We start from the raw sequence: 21462 nt of genomic DNA, 5'->3' as shown, positions 1-21462 counted from the left end.
GACAGGAAAATATTTTCCTTCCGACAGGAAAAATTTTTCCTTCCGACAGGAAGAACTCTTCCAGTTGTCCGTCCGTAAACCATTCAAATTTTCGAAAATTGAGAACTTTTTGGTCGAACTTCAGAAAAAGTTTTTCCTTCCGACAGGAAAAATTTTTCCATCCGACAGGAAGAACTCTTCCATCAGACAGGAAAAAATTTTCCATCAGACAGGAAGAACTCTTCCATCAGACAGGAAAAAATTTTCCATCAGACAGGAAAAAATTTTCCATCAGACAGGAAAAAATTTTCCATCAGACAGGAAAAAATTTTCCATCAGACAGGAAAAAATTTTCCATAAGACAGGAAAAAATTTTCCATAAGACAGGAAAAAATTTTCCATCAGACAGGAAAAAATTTTCCATCAGACAGGAAAAAATTTTCCATCAGACAGGAAAAAATTTTCCATCAGACAGGAAAAAATTTTCCCGACAACTGGAAAAGTTCTTCCTTCCGACAGGACACAAACGAATGTCCGACGTACCACCAACCGAGTCCATTCCAAAGCCAGAAGAACCGACAGCCCCAGCACCACAACAGACTAAGACTCAAACTCTTTATTTTTCAAGCTTGACTTTTTACAATTTGAACTTTGTTCGCGTAGATGTGAATTCTGAAAGAAGTATGAGGGTCTTGTATGACTTTGTACTTCTCCCATAGTTCATGTCTGTCAAACTTACCTGCCATGGACTCTTTCATAAGTTCCATGAAATCGTCTTCGGACAATCCAGGGAAAAGTATGATATCAGTAAGTATTCTTTTAACATCCTTACTTAAACTCTTTGCTGTCTGTACACAAATGACAACAGAGATGTTAAAGTGTCTGAGCTTCTTAAGAATTCGACACATGTCTTGTTCTCTGTTCTTTAACAAAGGATGAGAGGCGAAATCATCTAAGATAAGAAGACATCTGTGAGGGTACGTTTTCCAATCGTAAGATTGCAATTTCTTCGAAATGTATTCTATCTCTTTCTGTTTGTTTCTGAAGTGTTTCTTCTCTAATATTCTCTGCATTTCCTCATTTGGGTCTTTAAACTTAGAATTGACATACTCATTTATAGCATTGTACTTCAAAACTCTTCTTTGGTACTTCTTTATCCAATCCAACAACTCAGAGTCTTTTATACATACTAGTTTTGACTTTTTTATAATATCTTTGAACGAATTGACGGTTTGGTCAAATTGACCAGAAGTACTACAAATAACAACTAACTCATAGAATGGGTTCTTCTCATCTAGTTCTTGTTGTTGTGCAGCCATTTTAAGATAAGTGAAAGTCTTACCCGACCCAGGTGGTGCAATTAGACCTGTTATACCATTCTGAGCAAATAAGAACTTGTCATGTATAGGCTTTATCTGAGCATTTTCTAATTTCTTCTTGTTCTTCTTCAAAACATTCTCAAATTTCTTGTCAATGTCAGCAAACTTTTTTTCTAACATATTTTTAGAAAAATTAAAATTTTTATCTTTTTGAAAATGTCTAGCGATTTCGCTATCTATATTCGAGACAAGCTTTTTGACAGCAAAACATCTGTCGACCATAAAATCTTACATAGTGTAAACAAGAAAGGTGAATTTGTTCTAAAGTTCTGTTTCTGGGAATATGACAAGAACCATAAAACATTAGGCAGAGAAGTCTTTAAGTTTGTCAATGACAGACTTGTTGACAGAGATGACACCGATTGGAAAGATGAAGTCCAACAAAAGTTCTTAGAATGCAAAGAAGACACATGCGCTGTTCTTGAAGATGAAATAGGAAACAGAATAGAAGAGCTATTAAAGGACAAAGAACTTTTACATAAATATGGTTCTGAGAAATTTGACATAACTCCACCAGAAAAGAAGAAGAAGAGAGAGAAGAAAGAAAAGAAAGTAGAAGAAAAGAAAGTAGAAGAGAAGAAAGAACCTGAACCAGTTCCAGAGAAGGTGAGATATGACATGTAAAAATAAAATTTTATTTTTAGAACATTTCTGGGTCAATGTCAATGTTCTCTTCCTCTTTAGGAGCAAACACTGGCTTAGACTCTAAAATCTTTTTACCCAATTTACCTTGAACTTCAACTATCTTAGACTCATAATATTCATAGTCGTCTGCTTTCTTTGGTTCATAAGGTATAACAAGTTTGTATGCTTTGCCTTCTTTAAGGTTTGAGAACCTTCTGTCAAAACTTTCTTTGACTGTTAACAAACCTTCTATGTCTAAGTCTTCAAATTTCGCACCATTTTTAGTCACAATAGCAAACTTAACTGGTTCGATGTTCCAAACTTTGTCAAATGAAGACTTTTCAAAATGGTAGAAGTAAACATTCAAATATATGAATGGGTCTAGTTCTTCTTTGACTTCTGTCATGTACTTGTTTACTGAGATGAATTTCATCATCTTTTCTATCGGATAAAAAAATATTTTTTTTTAAAAAACGTTTTAAAATGGTATGCCATATAGCTTCTTGAATTTGTTAAGATGTATTTGAACGTATTTTCCATCTGTATCTCTAGCGTTTACATGAGCATAGCCTTCCTTAGTAAAATATACTTGTAATTTCCTATAGTTTACGCCGGTATAAAAGTAGAAAGAGTCCTGTTCTTCGCTATAGTAGTAAAACTCAAACGTATGCTTGCCATAGTCTGTAATTTCAATTGTTTCATCTTCTAGTTCGTCGACAAATTCGAATATAATGTCTCCAAATTTGCCTTTGTTCTTATTGTTTTCAGAACGAGTGACCCAACGCAAGTTTTCAAGTCTATTGTCGTTTCTTATATGGTTTATATGGTCTACAAAAGGTAAATTGTTAGGGTTCGGTATAAAATGAGTTGCAATGACAACATGTTTAAAATAGTTTTTTCCACTCATACTCATCCTAGCATATCCGTTATTTTGCTCCCATTCGCTTAAAACTCTTTTTGTCTCTTTGTTTCTGACTTCAAATGACTCACAACAGTGAATTTCATATTTCTCATCTAACAAACAAGTTTTCCAACAGTCTTCTCCAACAAACTCAGCGTACATTTCAAATAAAATAAAAAAATATTTTTTTTAAATTTACTCAGAAAAATTTTTCTTTGTATATACGCCGTTCTGTATGTCTAAAAGATTTTTGACATTTGCCAAGAATGTTCGTTTAGACGCTGCCATATAACCATACTCTTGACAATACTGTTTATATGAATCGTACAATGACCTTTCATCTAAACACTCAAAGTTAGTCTCATCTATAAACAGTTCATATACACTCTTGTTTGCTTCTAACAATGTTTGTCTCTCTTCGGTATATGGAATTTGTCTTGGATTGAACTTAGAAATATCTAATGTCATGAAATATGAGAACAAGTGGTTGTAAAAGTTAGGTGTCAAAGTTTCTGCTAAGTCGTCAAAATATTCTGTATCTTGCATATGAGAATCTGACGTTCTGACAACTACATATCTTCTGTCAGAACTTTCTAACTTCATCGGAACGGCGTTGTTTGAAACCATAATGAAATTTGCAACATTTTCACAAACTCTTTGGTCTTTATATTTTCTTTCAACAACTCCAACTTTGTCTGTTATAAGACTCTTCAAAGCATCCGAGTTCAAAACTTTTGTTGTATCTATACTTTGAAGTTCGTTACATACTATAAGTTTCATATTCTCTATTGAAGAGTTAAATTTACCGCAGATGTTTTCTAAGTTTGTCATATTAGGGTTCGAATAGCCCTCTAACAGTTTGCACAAAATATCTGTAAAGAAAGTGTTCTTACCAGTTCCTTGTTTTCCAATTATAATGAGAGCAGTTTCATTTTTAGCACTTGGATGTTGTAAGATGTTTGCAAACCAACATAAGATATACTCATAAACCTTTTCGTTTCCATTGCATATAATTTCTTTGACATGGTCTAACCAAGCTTCTATAACATTTTCTTTCCATTCTACTTGTTCATATTTATATCCAGTGAAGATAGAATAGAATTTTGGAGATGGTGTATAGAACTTTATACCACGAACTGAAAAATCTTCTAACTTTGACAATAAGATATCCCAAGCATCTAACATCTTCATACCAACTTGTACGACTTTTATTTTCTTAAGTTTCTGTCTACATTCTTGTTCTGAAACTATGGTTGCTCTTGGTTTGTTAAAGACAACATCCCATTCTTTCATGACATAACATTCTGGGGCAGAGTCAACATAAATGACTAAACGTTTCAAATTCTCGACTGCTTTGTTATAGTCTCGAAATGGACACATATTTCTGAATGCTTGGAAGTCATAAAAATCTGAAACATCTATTCTGTACATTTTTATAAAAATAAAAAAAATATTTTTTTTTATTCTTGAGCTATTTGTTGCATTTGTTGTTCTTGAGCTATTTGTTGTTGAAGTTGTTCTTGTAATACAATACTTTCACCGGTTGCATCTTCCAATTCGAAACTTTCTGCCGTCATTGACAAATACATAGGACATAAAAGTTTTACAGGAACAAAGTTTGCGTCAACTAATGTCAACGTTATACTTGCCAATGTGTTTGAGTTCACTAAGGTTGAAAATTCTGCATTCGAATGAACAATAGGCAAACCAGCAGAGAAAGTATTGTTTATACGCATAAGTATCTTTTGGTCATAGTAGTTTCTGTCGACATTCGAATAACACTTTGAACCTAAGTTTGAAACAATATATAAAATAGGTGTACTTAAAGTCAATGGAACAGACAAACCTTGTATGACACCTTTTCCTGTTATAGGAAACTGTTGGTAGTAAAAACCAGATATAAGTTTTGTATTATAGCTCATATCGTTTATACTAAACTCAGTCGGACATCCAAACATAATGAAACCTGCTCTAGTTGCAGCACATGTTACATCCGTCCTTAAAGTATTAAATAAGTCAACAAAACCTGTTGGTGGTATATCTGAGTAAGTATCTTCAAAGGAGTATTTTTTACCATTCACAACAATAAAATCTTCTGGTGTCAAAAGAGCAAAACAAGCTTTAGTCGTCATTGTGTTTAAGGTTAGTTTACAATATCGTCCTTGAGGACTTTGTAAGTTTGTTGTTATAGAATTATATGACTCAGGGTTTTTAGTCGTAATAGTATAAACCATTATGTCTTCTGCCATTTACTTAGCAAATAAATTTTAATGAAATGTTGTGGTCGTCAAATATTTTTATAACGTCTGGGAAACTATATTTTAAGTTCAACGTCTCACCTCCTTTCATAACGTATATCTTGTCAATGACATTATATGAAACACCACAGCAAGCAATGTCGGGTTCTATTTCTTTGATGTTTATATCGTCTGCCTCTGTCAAAAGTTTCAATAGTTCTTTCAAAATTTCATGAGGTGCGATGACATATGAGTTCACTTTTACAGGGTTGTGTTCGACCAAGTTTAACATTATACCTAAAGCTTGACAAATCTTCTCCTGAGTTTTAAGTTTGTCTTTAAGTTGTTGGTAGTCGTTTCGAATATCTGCAACAGAACTTAAGTCTCTGCTAACTTCAGGATATGTTGGTTGTTCTTTTACAGGAACTATTGTTATACCATCTTCGTCTTCGTATGGTTTCCCCACTTCAACATCTCTTTCTTTGACATTGACAACAACACTTTGACTGTTTGTTTGAGTTGGTGAATTTAACTTCACATCTGCCACCGCCATTAAACCTTTTGAAACACTCACGCTTCTATTTTTCGGAAATGACATTTTACTTCGAATAAAAAGATGGACGTATTCGAGTATCTCTTCGAATTGAAGCAGAACAAAGTTTACACACACAAACAATACAAATACATTGACAGAATAGTTCTTTATACAAACAATGGTAAATGTTATAGAATAGCAGTCTTTGCTGAACCAAAATATTTCCATAAAGCAAAGAAAGTTGGTATAACCGAGATGGTGAAAGTTCTTGAAGCAGACAAAAATATAACAACAAAACTGACCGATATTTCTAAAGGTAAGTTTTTAATACAATACTATGTCAAAACTGGCGTACTGTCAATATTTGACGGAGAGAAGTCAGTTCAAGAACAACTTACTGACCTGCTGCCAAAATCTGCTCGATGGAAGCTGTCGTTATGCCAATCTGAGGAGCCCCAGCAGGTTTCATCGAACGAATCTTCAAAAGAGCATCTTCCGTGAAAAGTGCTATTGGTTTTGTAAACTTCTTTGCTTTCAATTCATCTGGACCGTCTCTGTCACCAGTATATTGTATTTGTACAGTACCAACAGTTGAAATACCACCCATAAAGTCTTCTGAGTCAGCAAATGGAATGCCAAGCCAAAAGTTTGAACGGTCTCCATTTGTATATTGAGTTTTTTGAGCTCCTGTATGGGTCCATACTTTCACATATGGCATAATAGAACTTTGCATTTCAGGGTTAATGGTTGTTGTGAAGTTGTTGTTAAAGTTCATAGCATCTAATGTCAAGTTGTATGACCTCATATCTTCAACTGTGGAATATTCTTCTCTTGGATAGTATTTGCCATCTATGTTTATATGGTATTTAATACCAGGGTTGTAGAAGCAAGAATAGTCATTTATAGTTCGTCTGAACAGTACAAACATAGTATCTGCATGTTTCATTGCAGTTGTTAAGGCAATATCTGTTCTTGCACCTGGGTCAGCACTTTGGTTTCCAACTTCACCTGCAAAGTCTTTGACAGATATTTGGTGTATAGGGAACATAAGTGGAACTGCAATATATTTGGCAGCTAAAGCATTTGAAATATCTGGGTCCAACATATAGACTGCAAGTCTGCTTTCTATTCTCTTGCATTCAAACTTTTCGCATGTAAACTTAACTGGGTCCCAAGCAGTTCCAGCAGCATTGAAATAATAGTTTACTTCAGTGTTGAGGTTTGAGAAACCAAAGTCTAAGTCAACCTTATCTTTGCAAAAGTCGGCGAATGACGTTTGATTTGCTCCCTTTACGTCTGTAAGAGTGAATGGGTCTTGTGTTGGTGCAATGACTAAGTTATTTTTGCTTGGAGTAAGTTCGATAGAAATTTTTCCTGCCCAGTTTGGCAAGTATCTTAAAAACCTGAAGATGAGGAAAGATGACAAAGGAACTCTAAGTTTCAGTTTTACTTTGGTTACTGCTGCTGCAGTTTGTCCAGAAAGGTTAACATAAACTCCTGGAACGTTAGGGTCAAGTCTTCTTATTTTCTCAATGGTGGCATACTGGTCTGTTTGTTCTCTAGCTTGTGGTTGTACTGAGTTTCTCAAAGCGAACCATTCATAGTTTGCCCATGTTACTGTTTGAACTAAGTCAGAGTTAGAATATATCTTATATCCCATGAAAACTTCTGGAGCATATTGGTATCCGACATAGAAAATTCCATTGCAACCTTTCTTGTCAGACAACTTGGCAGAAGGTTTTATTTCAATGTCTTGTTCCACGTATAAGAATGAGTTGTCAATAGAAATAATATGAAACCTGTCGCAAGCAATATCTACTGTTGTTGAAGAACCTTCTCCAAACTCACCTACGTTTCCATAAGAAACAGCAGTTGTATATTCGTAAGTTCCAGGAACTATTTCTGACCTTCTAATGGCATTGTCGCATTCGTTATACCATTCGGAAACATTTCCATTCATAGCATCCAAAACTGTTGGCGTTATATTCTGAGCGGCGTACATTTCATATGAGTAAAAATATAGAATAGTTGGATTTATATGTCATAATAGAACCCACGTGGACCAAGCTTTACTTTCTTCCTGACTGAGTTTTTAACTCTTCTTTTTCCTTCATTGCCCTCTGCTTGAAGTTGTTGCATCTTTGCATTATGTTCATCTAGTATGTTGCAAATTTCCCATGTCCTTTTTGCCTTTTGGCTCTGGTCGCCCATCTCAGGTAACCTATATCCTAGAAAGAGTTTGTCATAGTTTGTATTTGAGTCGTCGCTTATTGTTTGCATGACTCTGTCCTGAGTTTCTGGTTCAAGCTCTTCAAACAGTGCCTGTCCATATGGAATAAGCTCGTTTCCAAATATATGTTTTTGTAGCCATTCTGGTTTTCTTTCCATGTTACCAACTATATCTTTTGTGAATGGGAAAGCTTTTACCCAATCTTTCAGTCTTGCGTCGTTTATTTCTGTAGTTGGTTTTATTTTGTCAAGGAACATGTTTTTCAATACTAACATTTCATTTGGTACTGTCCATTTGAGTTTTCTTAAATATTCATCCCTTCTCAGTTCATTGTCTGCAAAGTAAGTTTTTATGACATTTTGCAAACTTTCGTTTGCAAGGTCATGTACAATAGGTTCTCTTCCTTCGCCCTCCCTAACTTTCTTTCTAAACTCTTCACCAAATATACCATCTCTATGGTTCTGTGTAGTTCTTTGAGATAAATGTTCTAGAACGTCAGGTGTTATATTTCCATCAGCCATGTTCATTTCATACTGGTCCAAAATATCTGCATCTTTCATATCTTTCAATGGCATTAAAGCCGCGCTGAAAATACCAGCTACATCTGGTTCACCATTCACTTCCATTGCGTCTACAACTTCTTGGAATTGAGGTTGTAAGTTTATGAACCACCTATCCGGGTTAGCTTTATGACCCCATCTCATTGTAGTTCCATCGTCTGCAGAAACAAAAGTAGGTTTGTTTCCATCTTGGTTAGGTTCTGAATGAACTTTAAACAATGTTTCATTTCTATATGTTTTCTTGAAATTTAACCTTTTATTTTCACCGAGTTCATCCGAAGATTGAACGTTAAATGCTCGTAAGTAAAAAGGGTTGTTGTATTTGTGTACATTTTTTTTCAGTTCTTCCATTCTATGCTGAATATTTTCATCTGGTGTTGGAGTCTTTTGTATGTCGGCAAACATTTTTCGATATTCTTCTACTATGTCAGCCGAATTTTTTTAGACTCTTGGAAATATTCCATATTCTCCGCATACTCTTGTTGAGGGTCAAGATTTTTCGGCTGTTCCAAATCTTCATCTAGTTCTGTGAGGTTAGTTTCCAAAGGAGGGACTTGTTCGTTTCCTTCAGGCTCTTCTAGCTGTTGTTGCTGAACTATTTCTTCCATGTCTGGTTGTATCTGAACTAGTTCTTCCTGTGGAGTTTCTTGTACCTCATCTGCTGGCATTTCATATATTCCGAGACCGTTTTTAACAAGTTCCCTATTTAAGTCATCTGCATTCATAAGCCTTTCTTCTTTCGTTCCGTCTCTATTTTTTACGCGTTTCATGAAGATAGTTGAATCATCATTTATCTCTGACATAAAATATCTCGGAGTAAATTCAGTCATGTCATTTGGACGATATGCTATTAAATCATATCCCTTAGCGAGCTTGTATTTTCCAGGTTTGAAATTATATCCGATTTTATGCTGAGCCATAAAGCTAAATAGGTTCGGGTCAGTATTTTCTTCCTTGAACTTTCTAATAGCTTCTTTATATCTGTCACTAAAGTCAATAGTATCTGGGTAACCATATTTTTCCTTTAGCATTTTTAAGAATTCTTGGTTTCCTTGTTCTCTACTTCTTTTATGTCCTTGCTCTGTTTGTGGTTGTGGTGCAGTGTTTTGAACTGTTGGTTGTGGTGCAGTGTTTTGAACTGTTGGTTGTGGTGCAGTGTTTTGAACTGTTGGTTGTTGTGCAGCGTTTTGAACTGTTGGTTGTTGTGTTGGTTTTGGTGCATGCCTGTGTCTGTGTCCATGTGACGATGTAAATGTTTTAGGTAGTCCTGGTGCAGGTGCTTCTCTTAGAGGGTTTGGTGGTATATAGGTTCCACTAGCTAGTATATAAGTTCCACCAGCTGGTATATAAGTTCCACCAGCTGGCACATATGTTCCATCTGCAGCATAGTGTCCTACCTGACTTTTCGTTTTTAAGAAAGCATTTACTAGGTCTGTTTTGGTCTGTTGTAACTCTTTTTCTTGACTTTTCACAACAGTTGCTCTAACGGCGTCATAGGCACTTTGAACTGCCTGTCTCGTTGCTGCATCTGTTATTTTCGTCATATTTTGTGCTACTTCTTTTAACTCTTTGTCGAAACCTTCAGACTTCAGTTTCTTTCCAGATGAGAAGTCGTTCACTTGTTTCACCTTACTATGAAGAGCTTCGAAGGCGTTCTTAAAGTCAGCATTTGTTAAAGCTTCATTTGAACTGTCTTCATCCGCTTGTATTTTTGTCCTTATTGACCCTATAAGCTGGGCTGCTTTGGCGTTGGCTTGGGCATCTAACCAGTCATTGTTAGCTTTATATATATTCTGCGCTTTTTCATTGCCTTTTGCATGGCTGCGTCGTTATTTTTACTTTCTTGTGCTAAGTTTTCATACTGTACGGTTTGGTTTTGCAACTGTAAAAGTTTTTCTGCCTTTACATTTGCTTCAACTTCTTTTTTATACTCATCGCTATCCATATATGTCTTCAGGGCTTTTTGTTTTATTTCTTCATCTTTCAGTACTTTATATTGAGTAGTATGGTTTTTCAAATTTATGACATCTTGTTCCATTTTTGCTACTTCTGCTGCTTTTTCTGACACTTTTTTCGCATATTCCTCTGTACTTAGTTCTTTCAGTTGTTCTTCTTTCTTCTTTTTCTCTACGTTTAACTCATTGAGTTTCTTTGTGTGTCTGTCATATTCTAGTTTCTTTTCGTTTTCACCTATTTGCTTCTGTATGTCTATGTTTGACTTTTTGACATCTGCTATTTGATTTTTGAGTGAACTCAAATTCATTTGACTTTGAGGGTTATAGGCTGTTCCGTCTGCAGCTCCACCATAGCCTGCCATTTTCGCTAAAAGTGCCGCTCTTAAACCTCCACTCTGTGCACCAATGACTCGGTTTAAAAGCATAGGATTGCTTGACATTTGTTGCAACATAGTGGGGTCATTCAGCATTTGTTGTTGCAACTGTTGTTGTGGTGTCAGTTTTACTATTGGATGTTTCAATGCTCTCTTCCTCTTACGTATATTCTTACGTAGCTTACGTGGCATTTTAAGTGAAGTTAAAAAGCGGTTTTTGACAGATGGAACACATACTTTTTCAGTAAGGACATATGGGGTAGAAATGAGGGTAGAAAACGGGGTAGATATACCCTTCTACCCTAAAATATATTTTTGTCTGATTTTACGAAGAAGTCTTGACAAAACATTTACGAAGAAGTCTTGACAAAACATTTACGAAGAAGTCTTGACAAAACATTTACGAAGAAGTCTTGACAAAACATTTACGAAGAAGTCTTGACAAAACATGTACGTTCATGTTTGACAAACCATGAAAACATATATAATTTGTGAAAAGCTCCTGGAAGACCCGTATATAAGAACTTCATTTATGTGGGCTAGAAGGGGCGCAGCCCCTGGAAGCCCACCCCAAGAAAAAAAAAACTTCATTATACCATTCATCCTCAGGGCTAGAAGGCACGAAGTGCCTGGAAGCCCCACTTCCCTTTTTTTTTTTTTTTTTTTTTTTTTTCAATATTACCTAGATGAGTGCAAATTTTACAATGATAAAGACCGAGTTATCAACTTTAGCCCCATTAACAACTCATTGTTCCTACACAATCGCTGCTCTTTTAGTAATTGCACTTCAACAGAAGAAGGAAGTTGCATTAACTACAGAATTGGCCAGAACAGTTCAATTGTCCAACGAAGGTTCTGTTGTACGAAATGCGAAGGCAAAGGTGGTGGTCAAATTTCATATACAAAAGTTGGCACAGATAACTTAAACTTTATTATTGAAAGTTCCCTTTTCGATGTAGGAAATAAAGTTGATGGATTGTCTGTTTGCCGATCAGAGAATGATAATGTCGTAGTTTCATCAACAAATTTCTCATCAAATAAAGCTTATTTCGGCCCTGCTGGACATTATAGATGCGAATCACGTAATTACACAGCAACATTCAACTACACAGTTGTTGTTAATAATTTAGCCACAGGTGAAATATTAAATTTTCGCTATGACTCTTTGATTGATTCATGTAATATTATAAATAATACTAACTCGAATTCAGGATGGGGAATTATTCGCCATGAGTTGTATTCTCTTACTGTAAAAAGTTGTTCTTTTATTAACAACACTGCTTCTAAAGGTTCACGTTTGATATTTAACGAGGGTCAATTAACAGTTGATGGCTGTTACATTGACAATTCGATTTTAACAACATTTTATAGAAATGTAGTACCAACTAATCCAAGAGGACTATTTACTAACAATTTGATTCATTTTTCAACTGATAATTGCCAAGCAGAATTTGCAATTATCAATAAAAGTATTGTTGAGCTTAATGAACTTTCTCTTTTCTTTCAAACTTTAGTAAACATTAGTAATTCTTCATAATCTATTGTTTTTTATGGAGTTACCATCTATATCTAATGAGATAAAAAAGGAAAATATCAAGTATTTTAATGTAACTCCAAAATATGAGAGCTTATTTCAATCGGGTAGATAAAAATCCAATTTTAAATCCTTTTTCGGCGATATCTTTTAAAAAATTCCTATTTTATATACATTTTTTGTATATGAGCTTCAAACAATACATGACTCTTTTATGATGGAATTTTGAAAAAAAAAATAAAAAATGAGTTTAGAATCTTTGTTCAGCTTACCACCAGAAAATCTATCAAACTTTAAACAATTTTATGGATTTGGTACAGGAGGTAATTGCTACATTCGCGTCAATGAACGACTAAAACAAATTTTTAAATCATATAAATTAGATAAACAAAACATTGATTCGGTCAAACACATTTTGCGCGATACATGCATTGTTGCTTTCGATCATCCAAATATCCCAAAAGTTCATAGTTTATATTTTGCCGAAGAAAAAGAAAAGGCAGTTCTATCTGCCTCTTACCAGTATATTCAAGCAGCAGAAAATAATGGAAATGTACACTCATTACTTGAATCCAAAGCAATTTATAACATTTTTAAAACAATACAATATATCCATCAAAATGGCATCCATCATTGCGATTTGGACATAGCTAATATTCTTTTCCTTGATAATGGCGACATTGCAATTATAGATTTCGACAGATACAATCAAGGAGAAATTCGACACGCAGATGAGATCTTTGTGAACTCAATCCTAATGGAATACAGTGATGAGTTTGCATTACTCATTTTTTCCATCATTTACAGCGGAAAACTTTCTTGTTCAGAAGATTTACGTAACGAAATTCATGATTTCGTTAATGCTATCGACAAATTATTCGATAAATCATACCAAAGTACTCAGTTCGATGATATTGATTTAACCAATGTCAAAAATGAAACTGATATGAATGAAATTAAAAAAATTTCGAAATTAATACAAAGCAAAATAAAATATGATGGTCCAGAGAACATAGTAATAAGAATTTTAGAGAATTATGTTGACGCGTTCATCAACAGCTTCGAAAAATTCGAAAAAGATCAAAAAATAATTTTTGAGTACAATAAAAAGTGCATGAACATGCATTTCATATCAGAATCATTGAAGAAGAATGTCATGCTTTCAAAATTTATTGATTACGCGTTCAAACAATCGAAAAATAGAGATCCAGATGCAATTGCCTTTCTTGGTGAAGTTTTCTTGACAGGAGTTGAATCAAACCTCACTAAATCTGCTAAAATCCACTACATCTGCGATCATACTCGTATTAAACAAAGAATTGAAACTGCATATTTATTATTCATCAAAGCAATGGGAAATGGCTCTGATTTCGCAAGGGATCGCATTTCTGCTGGATTTCAGATCATGAAATCGCTTCTTTCATTGGATTCTCCAACAAATGAACAAAAAATTTTATTGGCTCAAATGTGCGAAGCATTTGGATCCCACATGTACAATTTCTGGGGTGAAAACAGTCAATTTAAAGATTATTTCTTTGAATTCGATGATATTTCAAAATATAATAAAAATGATCTCGAGAAAATGCTGGAAAACGCTGATCCTGAGTTGATATATAACTTAGAATTCAAGCAGCTTTGCACAATTAAAGCAAAAGAAATTTATGAAGAAAATAATTTTGATTTCCTTTTGTTTATGATGAAAATTAAGACTCTTTTGCTTATTGATCCTACCAATTCACAAATTGTGCAAGAATTTAATAATTACAAGGAAGAAAAAATTTATTATGAAGATTTTGATTTCGAAATGAGCTCTTACTATTGGTATTACATACCAGACAAGTACGAACAGTTCGAAGAGTGCATCAATGAGCAAATGCTTTTACTTAAGAGAGTTCCTGAGCCAAATCAGTTGATGAACTTCCCTGTTATCCTGCAAGCTGATGTTTTTGAGCATCTCTTAGCAGATTATTTCCAACTTATCTAATTTATTTTTATTTATTTTGTTTGACTTTTATACTAAAAAAATGATTTACTTTGTATGACATAAAAGTGTGACACTTCTATCAAACTTGCAGAGCAATATGTTAGAAGTTATCCCAGTCAAAATTCTTCATCCCTGAATTTGGCATTTTGATAGTCTGTCAGAAAGTGGATAGTTCACTATTAAATGCATATAGAATCAACTATAAAGTGGAAATAGGCTATGGAGATTTTTTGATGTTTACTAAAGTTTGTAAAAAAAGAGAAAGTTTATGAGCTTTAGAAATACTTTTATTGATAATTGCAAATTCTGCTTGGCAATTACCAGTTGAAAAATGAATCAATTTGTTAGTAAATAGTTCTCTTGTATTAGTAGGTTTTACATTTCTAAGAAATGTTGTTGAAATCGAATTGTCAATGTAACAACTATCAACTGTTAATTGATCATTACCAGAGTTACGTATCAAAGATGAATCTTCAGAAACAGTGTTGTTAATAAAAGAACAACTTTTTACAGTAAGAGAATTATAATAATGGTAAATAATTCCCCATTCTGAATGTGTATTATTTATAATATTACATGAATCAATCAAAGCGTTATTTTGAATATTTAATATATCATTTGTTGCTAAATTATTAACAACAACTGTGTAGTTAAATTTTATTATGTATTTAAGTGATTCGCATCTATAATGTCCAGCAGGGCCGAAATAAGCTTTATTTGATGAGAAATTTGTTGATGAGACAACGACATTATCATTCTCTGTTTGACAAATAGCATTTCCATTAATATTTCCTGCATCAAAAAGGGAACTTTCAATAATAAAGTTTAAGTTATCTGTGCCAACTTTTGTATTAGAAAATTGGCCATTTTGAGAGCTTTGGCATTTTGTACAACAGAATTTTCGTTGAACAATTGAACTATCACTGTCAGCTCTGTAGTTAATGCAATTTCCTTCTTCTGTCGAAGTACAAATTGAATCAAAGTTGATAACTCTGTCATTATAATTGTAAAAACTACATTCATCTAAGTAATATTGGCCTTTTCCTTGAATTATATTGCAGTTTTGGCAATTTTTAGTGTTTTCGCCTGTAAATTCACTGTTGAAGTAGATTTTCCAAATAGTGTCATCCTCTGAAAACGATTTTCTCTTTAATTCAACGAAAATTGTGCATTTTTTAAATTGTTAATGAACTAGTATGCAGTTTTAACATGTTTAATTTCTTCTCCTGTAAACCCAATATTGAAATAATTGCTCCATGAGTTGTCATCTTGTTCAGATGACTTTTTTTGAAATTAAATCTCAACTAAAAAAAATACCAAAAACTGATTCTCTCAAAAATTTGAAAAGTATATTCAAATTAGGAAATATTTAAAAATTTACACAATAAAAATTAATTTAAATAATATTTGACATAAAAATTGAATGAAATTATCCGAATTCGATGTAAGTTGAGCTGAGTCTTGAAGCATGAGACCTGAATGTAACCAACTGTTCATCAGATGACTTGGAAACAACGACTTCTATTCTTGCCTGGTTCTCAATTGATCCAAACTGAGCTGGAGTCTTCGATGACTTCCATTTCGTAAGATCGACCTTGATATCGTGAATAAGAGAGCGAACAGAGCTTGCTGTCAAATAGTGTGTGAGGTTTATGTCCTTTGTATTCTCTTCTACGTGTTGCATTCTGATATTCGGAGGCTCAAGTGCCAAAGCAAGTAATCTGAGGAGCTGGAAATGGACTTTTGGGGTTCCACGTTCTAGGGCGATGAGGAGAACCTTGAAAACTTTTTTCCTTGTCAAATCTGGAATTGGATCATAAGCTTGGATTTCGGCATCTGAAATTTCTCTGAGGAATCTGAAGAAAGAAAGGAATCTTTCGAACTCTGGCCATTCAATTTGTGGTATTTTCTTCTCAGAAAACGGTCCTGCTGGTTTTAATAAGTTTGCAAGCACTGTTTTGCCTGTTTCGTAGAAGAAAATGAGGATGTAATGGCTAACCAATTGAGGATTGTCCATTTCTTCTTCATTTGTAGCAAGAGATTTATGTTCGGGCGAAATTTCCGCTGCAATTGTATCTATTGCCGTAGAAACCACCTGAACGACTTGCTCTTGAACCTGGGAAGCTTCGAATGGTGCTGGATCATCTGGGAAGAAACTTTCAAGAATTAAAATAACAATAACGCAGGCGATATCGTAGGCAGCTGAAATACCAGCTACAATACCTATTATTCTTGATCTGTAGCTTGGATCGTCTTTGAAACTTGTATTAAGGTAGCCAACAAGAAAACCAATAATAATGGAAATAACAGCAATAGCATGGAAGAAAATAAAGCATGGTGTTGTAATTGATTGCCAGAGGAAGTGATTGAGTGACCTCGCATTTCCTTCCCAATGGCCAACACAATTCAAACAAACTTTATCATTTACAGGGTCATACATGCCACCGACTTCGCCTTGGATCCATGCGGCAGGTTGTATTGGTGAAATGCATTCTACTTCACGACCTGCAAGTAAAGGTAATGTACAAATTGTATTTGCTTGATTTACAACAAGGCTGTTCTGAACTCTGAAAAGCTCTTTTTCAAGTTTGTTATTTAATCCTATGATGCCATCAGATAAATCATGAAATTGCTTTGTGATATCTTTCTCCATATAACCTTCTGAAAGACTTCTAACAAATTCTTGATACGAAATTTCGATGTTGTTATTTTGTACTGGTGTTTGAAGTGGATCGAACTCAAAAACTGTTCCTTCTGTATTCTCCGCCATAGTTTTTTTGAAAAAATACAAAAATTATCGTTCTTTAATTCAATCTGATAGTTCAATTAAAGTTGAAAATTATTATCTATATAATATCAATAATCTAAAAACCTGAAAAGTTTGGAATTTCAATATTGTGGCGTAAAATCTGCTAACTTGAAACTTTTTATTTGAGAAATATTTTTGACTTAAGGGTTTCGTTTTGCGAAAAAAACGTACAATACGCAATTTCGCTAAAAAAACATTTAGCTAGCAATTTCGACCTTTGACTCCACTCAAGACGTCACTTTTTTAATTTTGCGGTATCATATTTTTGGAAAATCTTTATGAATATTATATAAAAAGTCTCTTTAATATCTATATTTCATATTTTTATCGATTTTTAAAGTTTTTGCGAAAAGTATTCAATTATTTTTGCTATTTGGTCGGGTAAATGTCAGATTTGCGACATTTTCTGATATGATATTCAGATTCTACGTTGATAATAATGCTTATAGAACCCTCTTGCTATTGTGTCAAAATTGCGAAACCGATAGCAAAAATATCTCGCAATATCAAAATTGAGATATTGAGTGAATTATGCATTATAGAGATTAAAAATCTGATTTGTGAAAACATCTCATCAGTTTCTAGCTAATTCAAAAATCTTTACTATCTTATTCGATTAAAATGAAAAGGGAATAGTTTCATTATGCTTTAAATGACAGCCTTATAATATAATCATAGTTTTCGCTCAATATGCAGCATTTTTTTTTCGAAATCTATGGTCAATGTCCTAAATACTGATTGCTTTGCATTCATATCTCTTACATTTTCTATACCCACATCACTATTCATTGCTATTCCTATCTTTTTCATTTTTGTTTGTTTCTCATAATTTCTCAAAAAACATGATAACTTGATATTTGTAAATATCATACTTTATAACGTAAATAAGAACTTGACCTATTAAGAAAAGCAGTAATGAAAAGAAAATCTGAAATTCATAAAAATTACAAGTTTCTGATGACAATTAGCTTAATTAAACCAGGTACAAGATTATATAATTGTATTTTCTATCCAATTATCCATATAATATCTTATCCAGAAAAAATAACTTGATCAATACCAAATGATTTTTTAACTAGTAAATAAAGTATTTTCTTTACACACACATTGTATATCATAGTTTTTTTTTTTGGTTTCGCAAAACATCCAAAAACAAATATGCTATAAAAGTGACAATTTTAGCAAAACGAAACCCTTATTTGACTCTAACAATTGAGCTTAAAATTTAAAGGAAATTTGAGTAGCGCTAGAAAATTAAATGAAGAAAAATTATTTTTTTAATACAGTACTATTAGTAGTGGGATTGCTAATAAAAGGTGATATCTGTAGAATACTGCGATGCCAGAGTAAATATGAATAAAAAAATTATTATTTGAAACAATTAGTGGATATTTTAATTATTCCGTTCAATCATGAACTTATTTCTATGTAGATAGATTGTTAAATTAATTTAAAAGATGTAAATTCAAATATTTTTATTGGAGAATCATCAAAGAAGCATAAACAGTCATGACCATCTTCTTGTTGCATTCAACAATATCTTCTGGGAGAGCGTAGACTGTGCCGCCGAACTTACGAACCATAGAAAGGACGTATCTGGCGTTTCTTGCGAGAACTTTCTCATCCTCAGAATCTTCAAAGATTGACCAGTCAACAGTATCAGGCTTGAGAATGTCTATCAAGTGGAGTAATGGCTTGGAATTCTTAATCTGTTCATCCTTGAATGATTTGATTGTGCAAACACTTCCTGTGATGCCGTTTGCCCATTCAATGATCTGTTCATCTTTGATCAAAGCACCATGGCCAAGCTTCTTGAATGTCTTGAGATAATCGTATCTCATCATCTGCCAAAGAAGAGCCAAGCAGAGCTTCTTGTTACCATCATTGATATCAGCACCAGAAATACCAACAAGAGAGAACTGGAGTTTCTTGCCAATCTCAATGACATAGTTGCAATTCTCGACAGCTTTGAATTTGTTGAGCTTTGTCTTGTTGACCTTCTTCCAGTCAACACAACCTGGCTCGATTCTGTCAAGCATCTGGAGTAAAACTAAACCATCTGAAATTCCAGAGTATAATTCGTTGACAAATGGTTCAACACCGCAAGAGTTCATCCAAAGACAGAACTGACGCTCGATACGTTCACCTGCTGCAGCAAACAAAGCTTCATCAAGAGCAGCAAGTTCTTTCTCAGATAATGCTTCAAGACCTGGTCTTGTGTTGAAAATTGTAGCGACGAAAGCCAAGTTAAGACGTTGGTTTCCGTTAACAATTTCACGTGGTCCAACAAACTTGCGGCATTCAATCTTATCAGCTTCCTGGAGCATGAGTTCTGCGCGCTTCATTAAATCGCTCTCCTTCATTGGTGCCATTGTGCATTCATCCTTGGCAACTTGATGAAGAACAGTTGTAAGAATATCAGAATCGGCCAAATCCGTTGTAAAGTTTGTAGCTGTTCTCTTTGAGCCAGCATGTTCGAGATGGTAATTTAACCATCTTAAAAGAATTTGTTCTGGAGAAAGCTTAAGTAAATCTGCTAATGTTTCTCCTGGCTTCAATAATCTGAACAATTCTGGGTGATTTGTTAGGTTAACTGTCTTAAGAAGGGACATTCTAACGAGTTGCCATGTTAAACCAAGTACAAGATGAACTGTTCCATCACGAATATCTGTATTACCGATATTAATGGTAGAAATACCGATAGACTTGGCAGAGTTAAGGGCTAAATCAATGTTCTGAGCCATTGAGTATGTGTTGAGCTTCTTTCCCTTTGAAATAACTCTTTCATCAATTGTTCCTTCTGAAGCCATGTTGACCATCTTGCAGAGGAGAAGGCCATCACCGAGTTTCTTGAAGTGTTCATCGTTGTCTGGGTTGATCGGAAGGATGTTCTTGAGATCTTCATCATCCTTCAATTCGGAGTTAATGTGGTTAACGAAACCAGCAACTTCTTCTTGTGCATAAGAACGCTCAGCACCACCTTTGCCTTTTGTCTTGATCAATGAGCGATGCTTCTTGAGAGAATCTGTAAAAACACTCTTCTTACCTTCTTTTTCATCAACAAGGATCTTAAGGAAGTTGTTAAAGTCTAAAACTCCATCGTTATCAGAATCATATTCTCCAATGTACTTTGATGCTTGTTCCTTATCTACTTTCTGGCCAAGTTCGGAGAACAATTTGATGATTGCTTCTTCATTGATGTATCCTTTGATAGAGATGCTGTTGAAGTGGTCAGCAGCAGTATCTATCTCCTAATGACTAAGTTTATCAAACTTATTATAGTATGCTGAGGCGATAACAGACATTTTATATATAAATGAAGTGAACACTTTCTTTCAAAAAACAAACGCAAAATTTTATAAGAAAAATTAAATCTTAAAAGCACTTGTGATCATTGTTGTCACTTGGTTAAGATCATTTTCAGAGGACTCAAAAAATTGGCTAGCTCACAATTTTATAACTACGCGAAAAAAACATTCCTGTGAAATAGTATGATCGAATGATTGAATAAAATTTTGAGAAAGTGATAGATGTTTTTTATGAGCATTAAGGTTTATATTGCTTTTGTATAGATTTACAATGGCATTCTGTGTATTTATGTAATATTATGGAAAAGAACAGATGTCTGTTTGTCTGTAAAATGTTTATTATTTTACCCCAATTCTCAGAAAATTGAAAAGGTTTTCTGAAGGAAAACGTCATGATTAATAAATGAAATACCTTATCTCATTGATTCTTATATTGAGTTAATTATCTTATTATGAACACTACTCAACCCGTTTTTTAAAAATCGCTTACTGAAAAGACCTTACACAAATTTTTCATAAAGAAGATTTATTCGGGTTGGAATGGGGGTGGCGTCACGTTGGCGTCACAATGTAAACTATTCAATTTTCTGAGGTTTATGTGCGTCACAAAGGGAGAATTGAGACACCCGGCGTCATAGATTACATAACGATTATTATGTCAAAAAACAGAGAGGAAGTACTTCAAAATATTGATTGAGGTTTTGAATTCATTTTAAAATTAAATTGTTGCATGCTAAGATCAGTCATAATGTAAACCTCTCAATTTTATTGTCGTGGGAAGTATCTCAATTCCTTCAAAAAAATTGAAAAACTATTTAATTTTAAAAATATAATACTTTTAATTAGTTAATTAATTGGAGATATTTTTAAAAAATCACTTTTGATAATACTTTTGAGAACTTTAATTAAAAAAATATATTCAAAAATATCCAGGATATCAAGAGGGAATTGTTCCTTATGAGGTATATAGTTATGATGTATACCTCATAAGGAACAATTCCCTCCTTAAAACGACGTTTTCGAAATTGTTTATCATTTCGAACAAGTTTTCTC

General features: G+C 33.8%; 10 protein-coding genes and 2 pseudogenes across 12 annotated transcripts, besides 1 other annotated feature; 3 read left to right on the top strand and 9 right to left on the bottom strand.

Annotated features, from left to right (window-relative positions):
- Positions 1-11447: part of a mobile genetic element that runs on past the window's edge.
- Positions 603-1298, bottom strand: TVAGG3_0212120 (protein of unknown function, DUF4106 family; the record flags this gene model as incomplete). The annotated part of the gene is made up of 1 exon (XM_051226685.1): positions 603-1298. One exon carries the CDS (start codon positions 1296-1298, stop codon positions 603-605), a length of 696 nt encoding a protein of 231 aa, XP_051111671.1.
- Positions 1605-1982, top strand: TVAGG3_0212110 (uncharacterized protein; the record flags this gene model as incomplete). The annotated part of the gene is made up of 1 exon (XM_051226684.1): positions 1605-1982. A coding segment is annotated over one exon (378 nt), but the record flags the coding sequence as incomplete, so codon positions are not given.
- TVAGG3_0212100 (protein of unknown function, DUF4108 family) lies at positions 1999-2418 on the bottom strand (the record flags this gene model as incomplete). The annotated part of the gene is made up of 1 exon (XM_051226683.1): positions 1999-2418. One exon carries the CDS (start codon positions 2416-2418, stop codon positions 1999-2001), a length of 420 nt encoding a protein of 139 aa, XP_051111669.1.
- Positions 2461-3045, bottom strand: TVAGG3_0212090 (His-Me finger endonucleases family; the record flags this gene model as incomplete). The annotated part of the gene is made up of 1 exon (XM_051226682.1): positions 2461-3045. One exon carries the CDS (start codon positions 3043-3045, stop codon positions 2461-2463), a length of 585 nt encoding a protein of 194 aa, XP_051111668.1.
- On the bottom strand, positions 4344-4619 carry TVAGG3_0212080 (uncharacterized protein; the record flags this gene model as incomplete). The annotated part of the gene is made up of 1 exon (XM_051226681.1): positions 4344-4619. One exon carries the CDS (start codon positions 4617-4619, stop codon positions 4344-4346), a length of 276 nt encoding a protein of 91 aa, XP_051111667.1.
- TVAGG3_0212070 (protein of unknown function, DUF4106 family) lies at positions 5137-5673 on the bottom strand (the record flags this gene model as incomplete). Its single annotated transcript, XM_051226680.1, has 1 exon — positions 5137-5673. One exon carries the CDS (start codon positions 5671-5673, stop codon positions 5137-5139), a length of 537 nt encoding a protein of 178 aa, XP_051111666.1.
- TVAGG3_0212060 lies at positions 6310-7253 on the bottom strand (annotated as a pseudogene). The gene has a single exon. A coding segment is annotated over exon 1 (944 nt).
- On the bottom strand, positions 8257-10966 carry TVAGG3_0212050 (annotated as a pseudogene). Its single transcript has one exon. A coding segment is annotated over exon 1 (2710 nt).
- An 8-nt stretch (positions 11448-11455) lies between the features above and the next one.
- TVAGG3_0212030 (uncharacterized protein) lies at positions 11456-12169 on the top strand (the record flags this gene model as incomplete). Its single annotated transcript, XM_001301057.1, has 1 exon — positions 11461-11700. One exon carries the CDS (start codon positions 11461-11463, stop codon positions 11698-11700), a length of 240 nt encoding a protein of 79 aa, XP_001301058.1.
- Positions 12170-12552: 383 nt separating this feature from the next.
- Positions 12553-14348, top strand: TVAGG3_0212020 (protein kinase-like (PK-like) family; the record flags this gene model as incomplete). Its single annotated transcript, XM_001301056.2, has 1 exon — positions 12553-14292. One exon carries the CDS (start codon positions 12553-12555, stop codon positions 14290-14292), a length of 1740 nt encoding a protein of 579 aa, XP_001301057.1.
- Positions 14349-15702: 1354 nt separating this feature from the next.
- Positions 15703-17069, bottom strand: TVAGG3_0212010 (uncharacterized protein; the record flags this gene model as incomplete). Its single annotated transcript, XM_001301055.1, has 1 exon — positions 15722-17062. One exon carries the CDS (start codon positions 17060-17062, stop codon positions 15722-15724), a length of 1341 nt encoding a protein of 446 aa, XP_001301056.1.
- A 1507-nt stretch (positions 17070-18576) lies between these two features.
- Positions 18577-20398, bottom strand: TVAGG3_0212000 (fimbrin/plastin family; the record flags this gene model as incomplete). The annotated part of the gene is made up of 1 exon (XM_001301054.1): positions 18577-19920. The coding sequence occupies one exon, from the start codon at positions 19918-19920 to the stop codon at positions 18577-18579; it is 1344 nt and encodes a 447-aa protein (XP_001301055.1).
- Between the last annotated feature and the right edge of the window lie 1064 nt (positions 20399-21462).

Source organism: Trichomonas vaginalis, chromosome IV, assembly GCF_026262505.1.
Source record: "Trichomonas vaginalis G3 chromosome IV, whole genome shotgun sequence".
Classification (NCBI taxonomy): domain Eukaryota; phylum Parabasalia; order Trichomonadida; family Trichomonadidae; genus Trichomonas; species Trichomonas vaginalis.
Note: the sequence above shows the minus strand (reverse complement) of the source record. Positions and strands in the feature narration are given on the sequence as shown.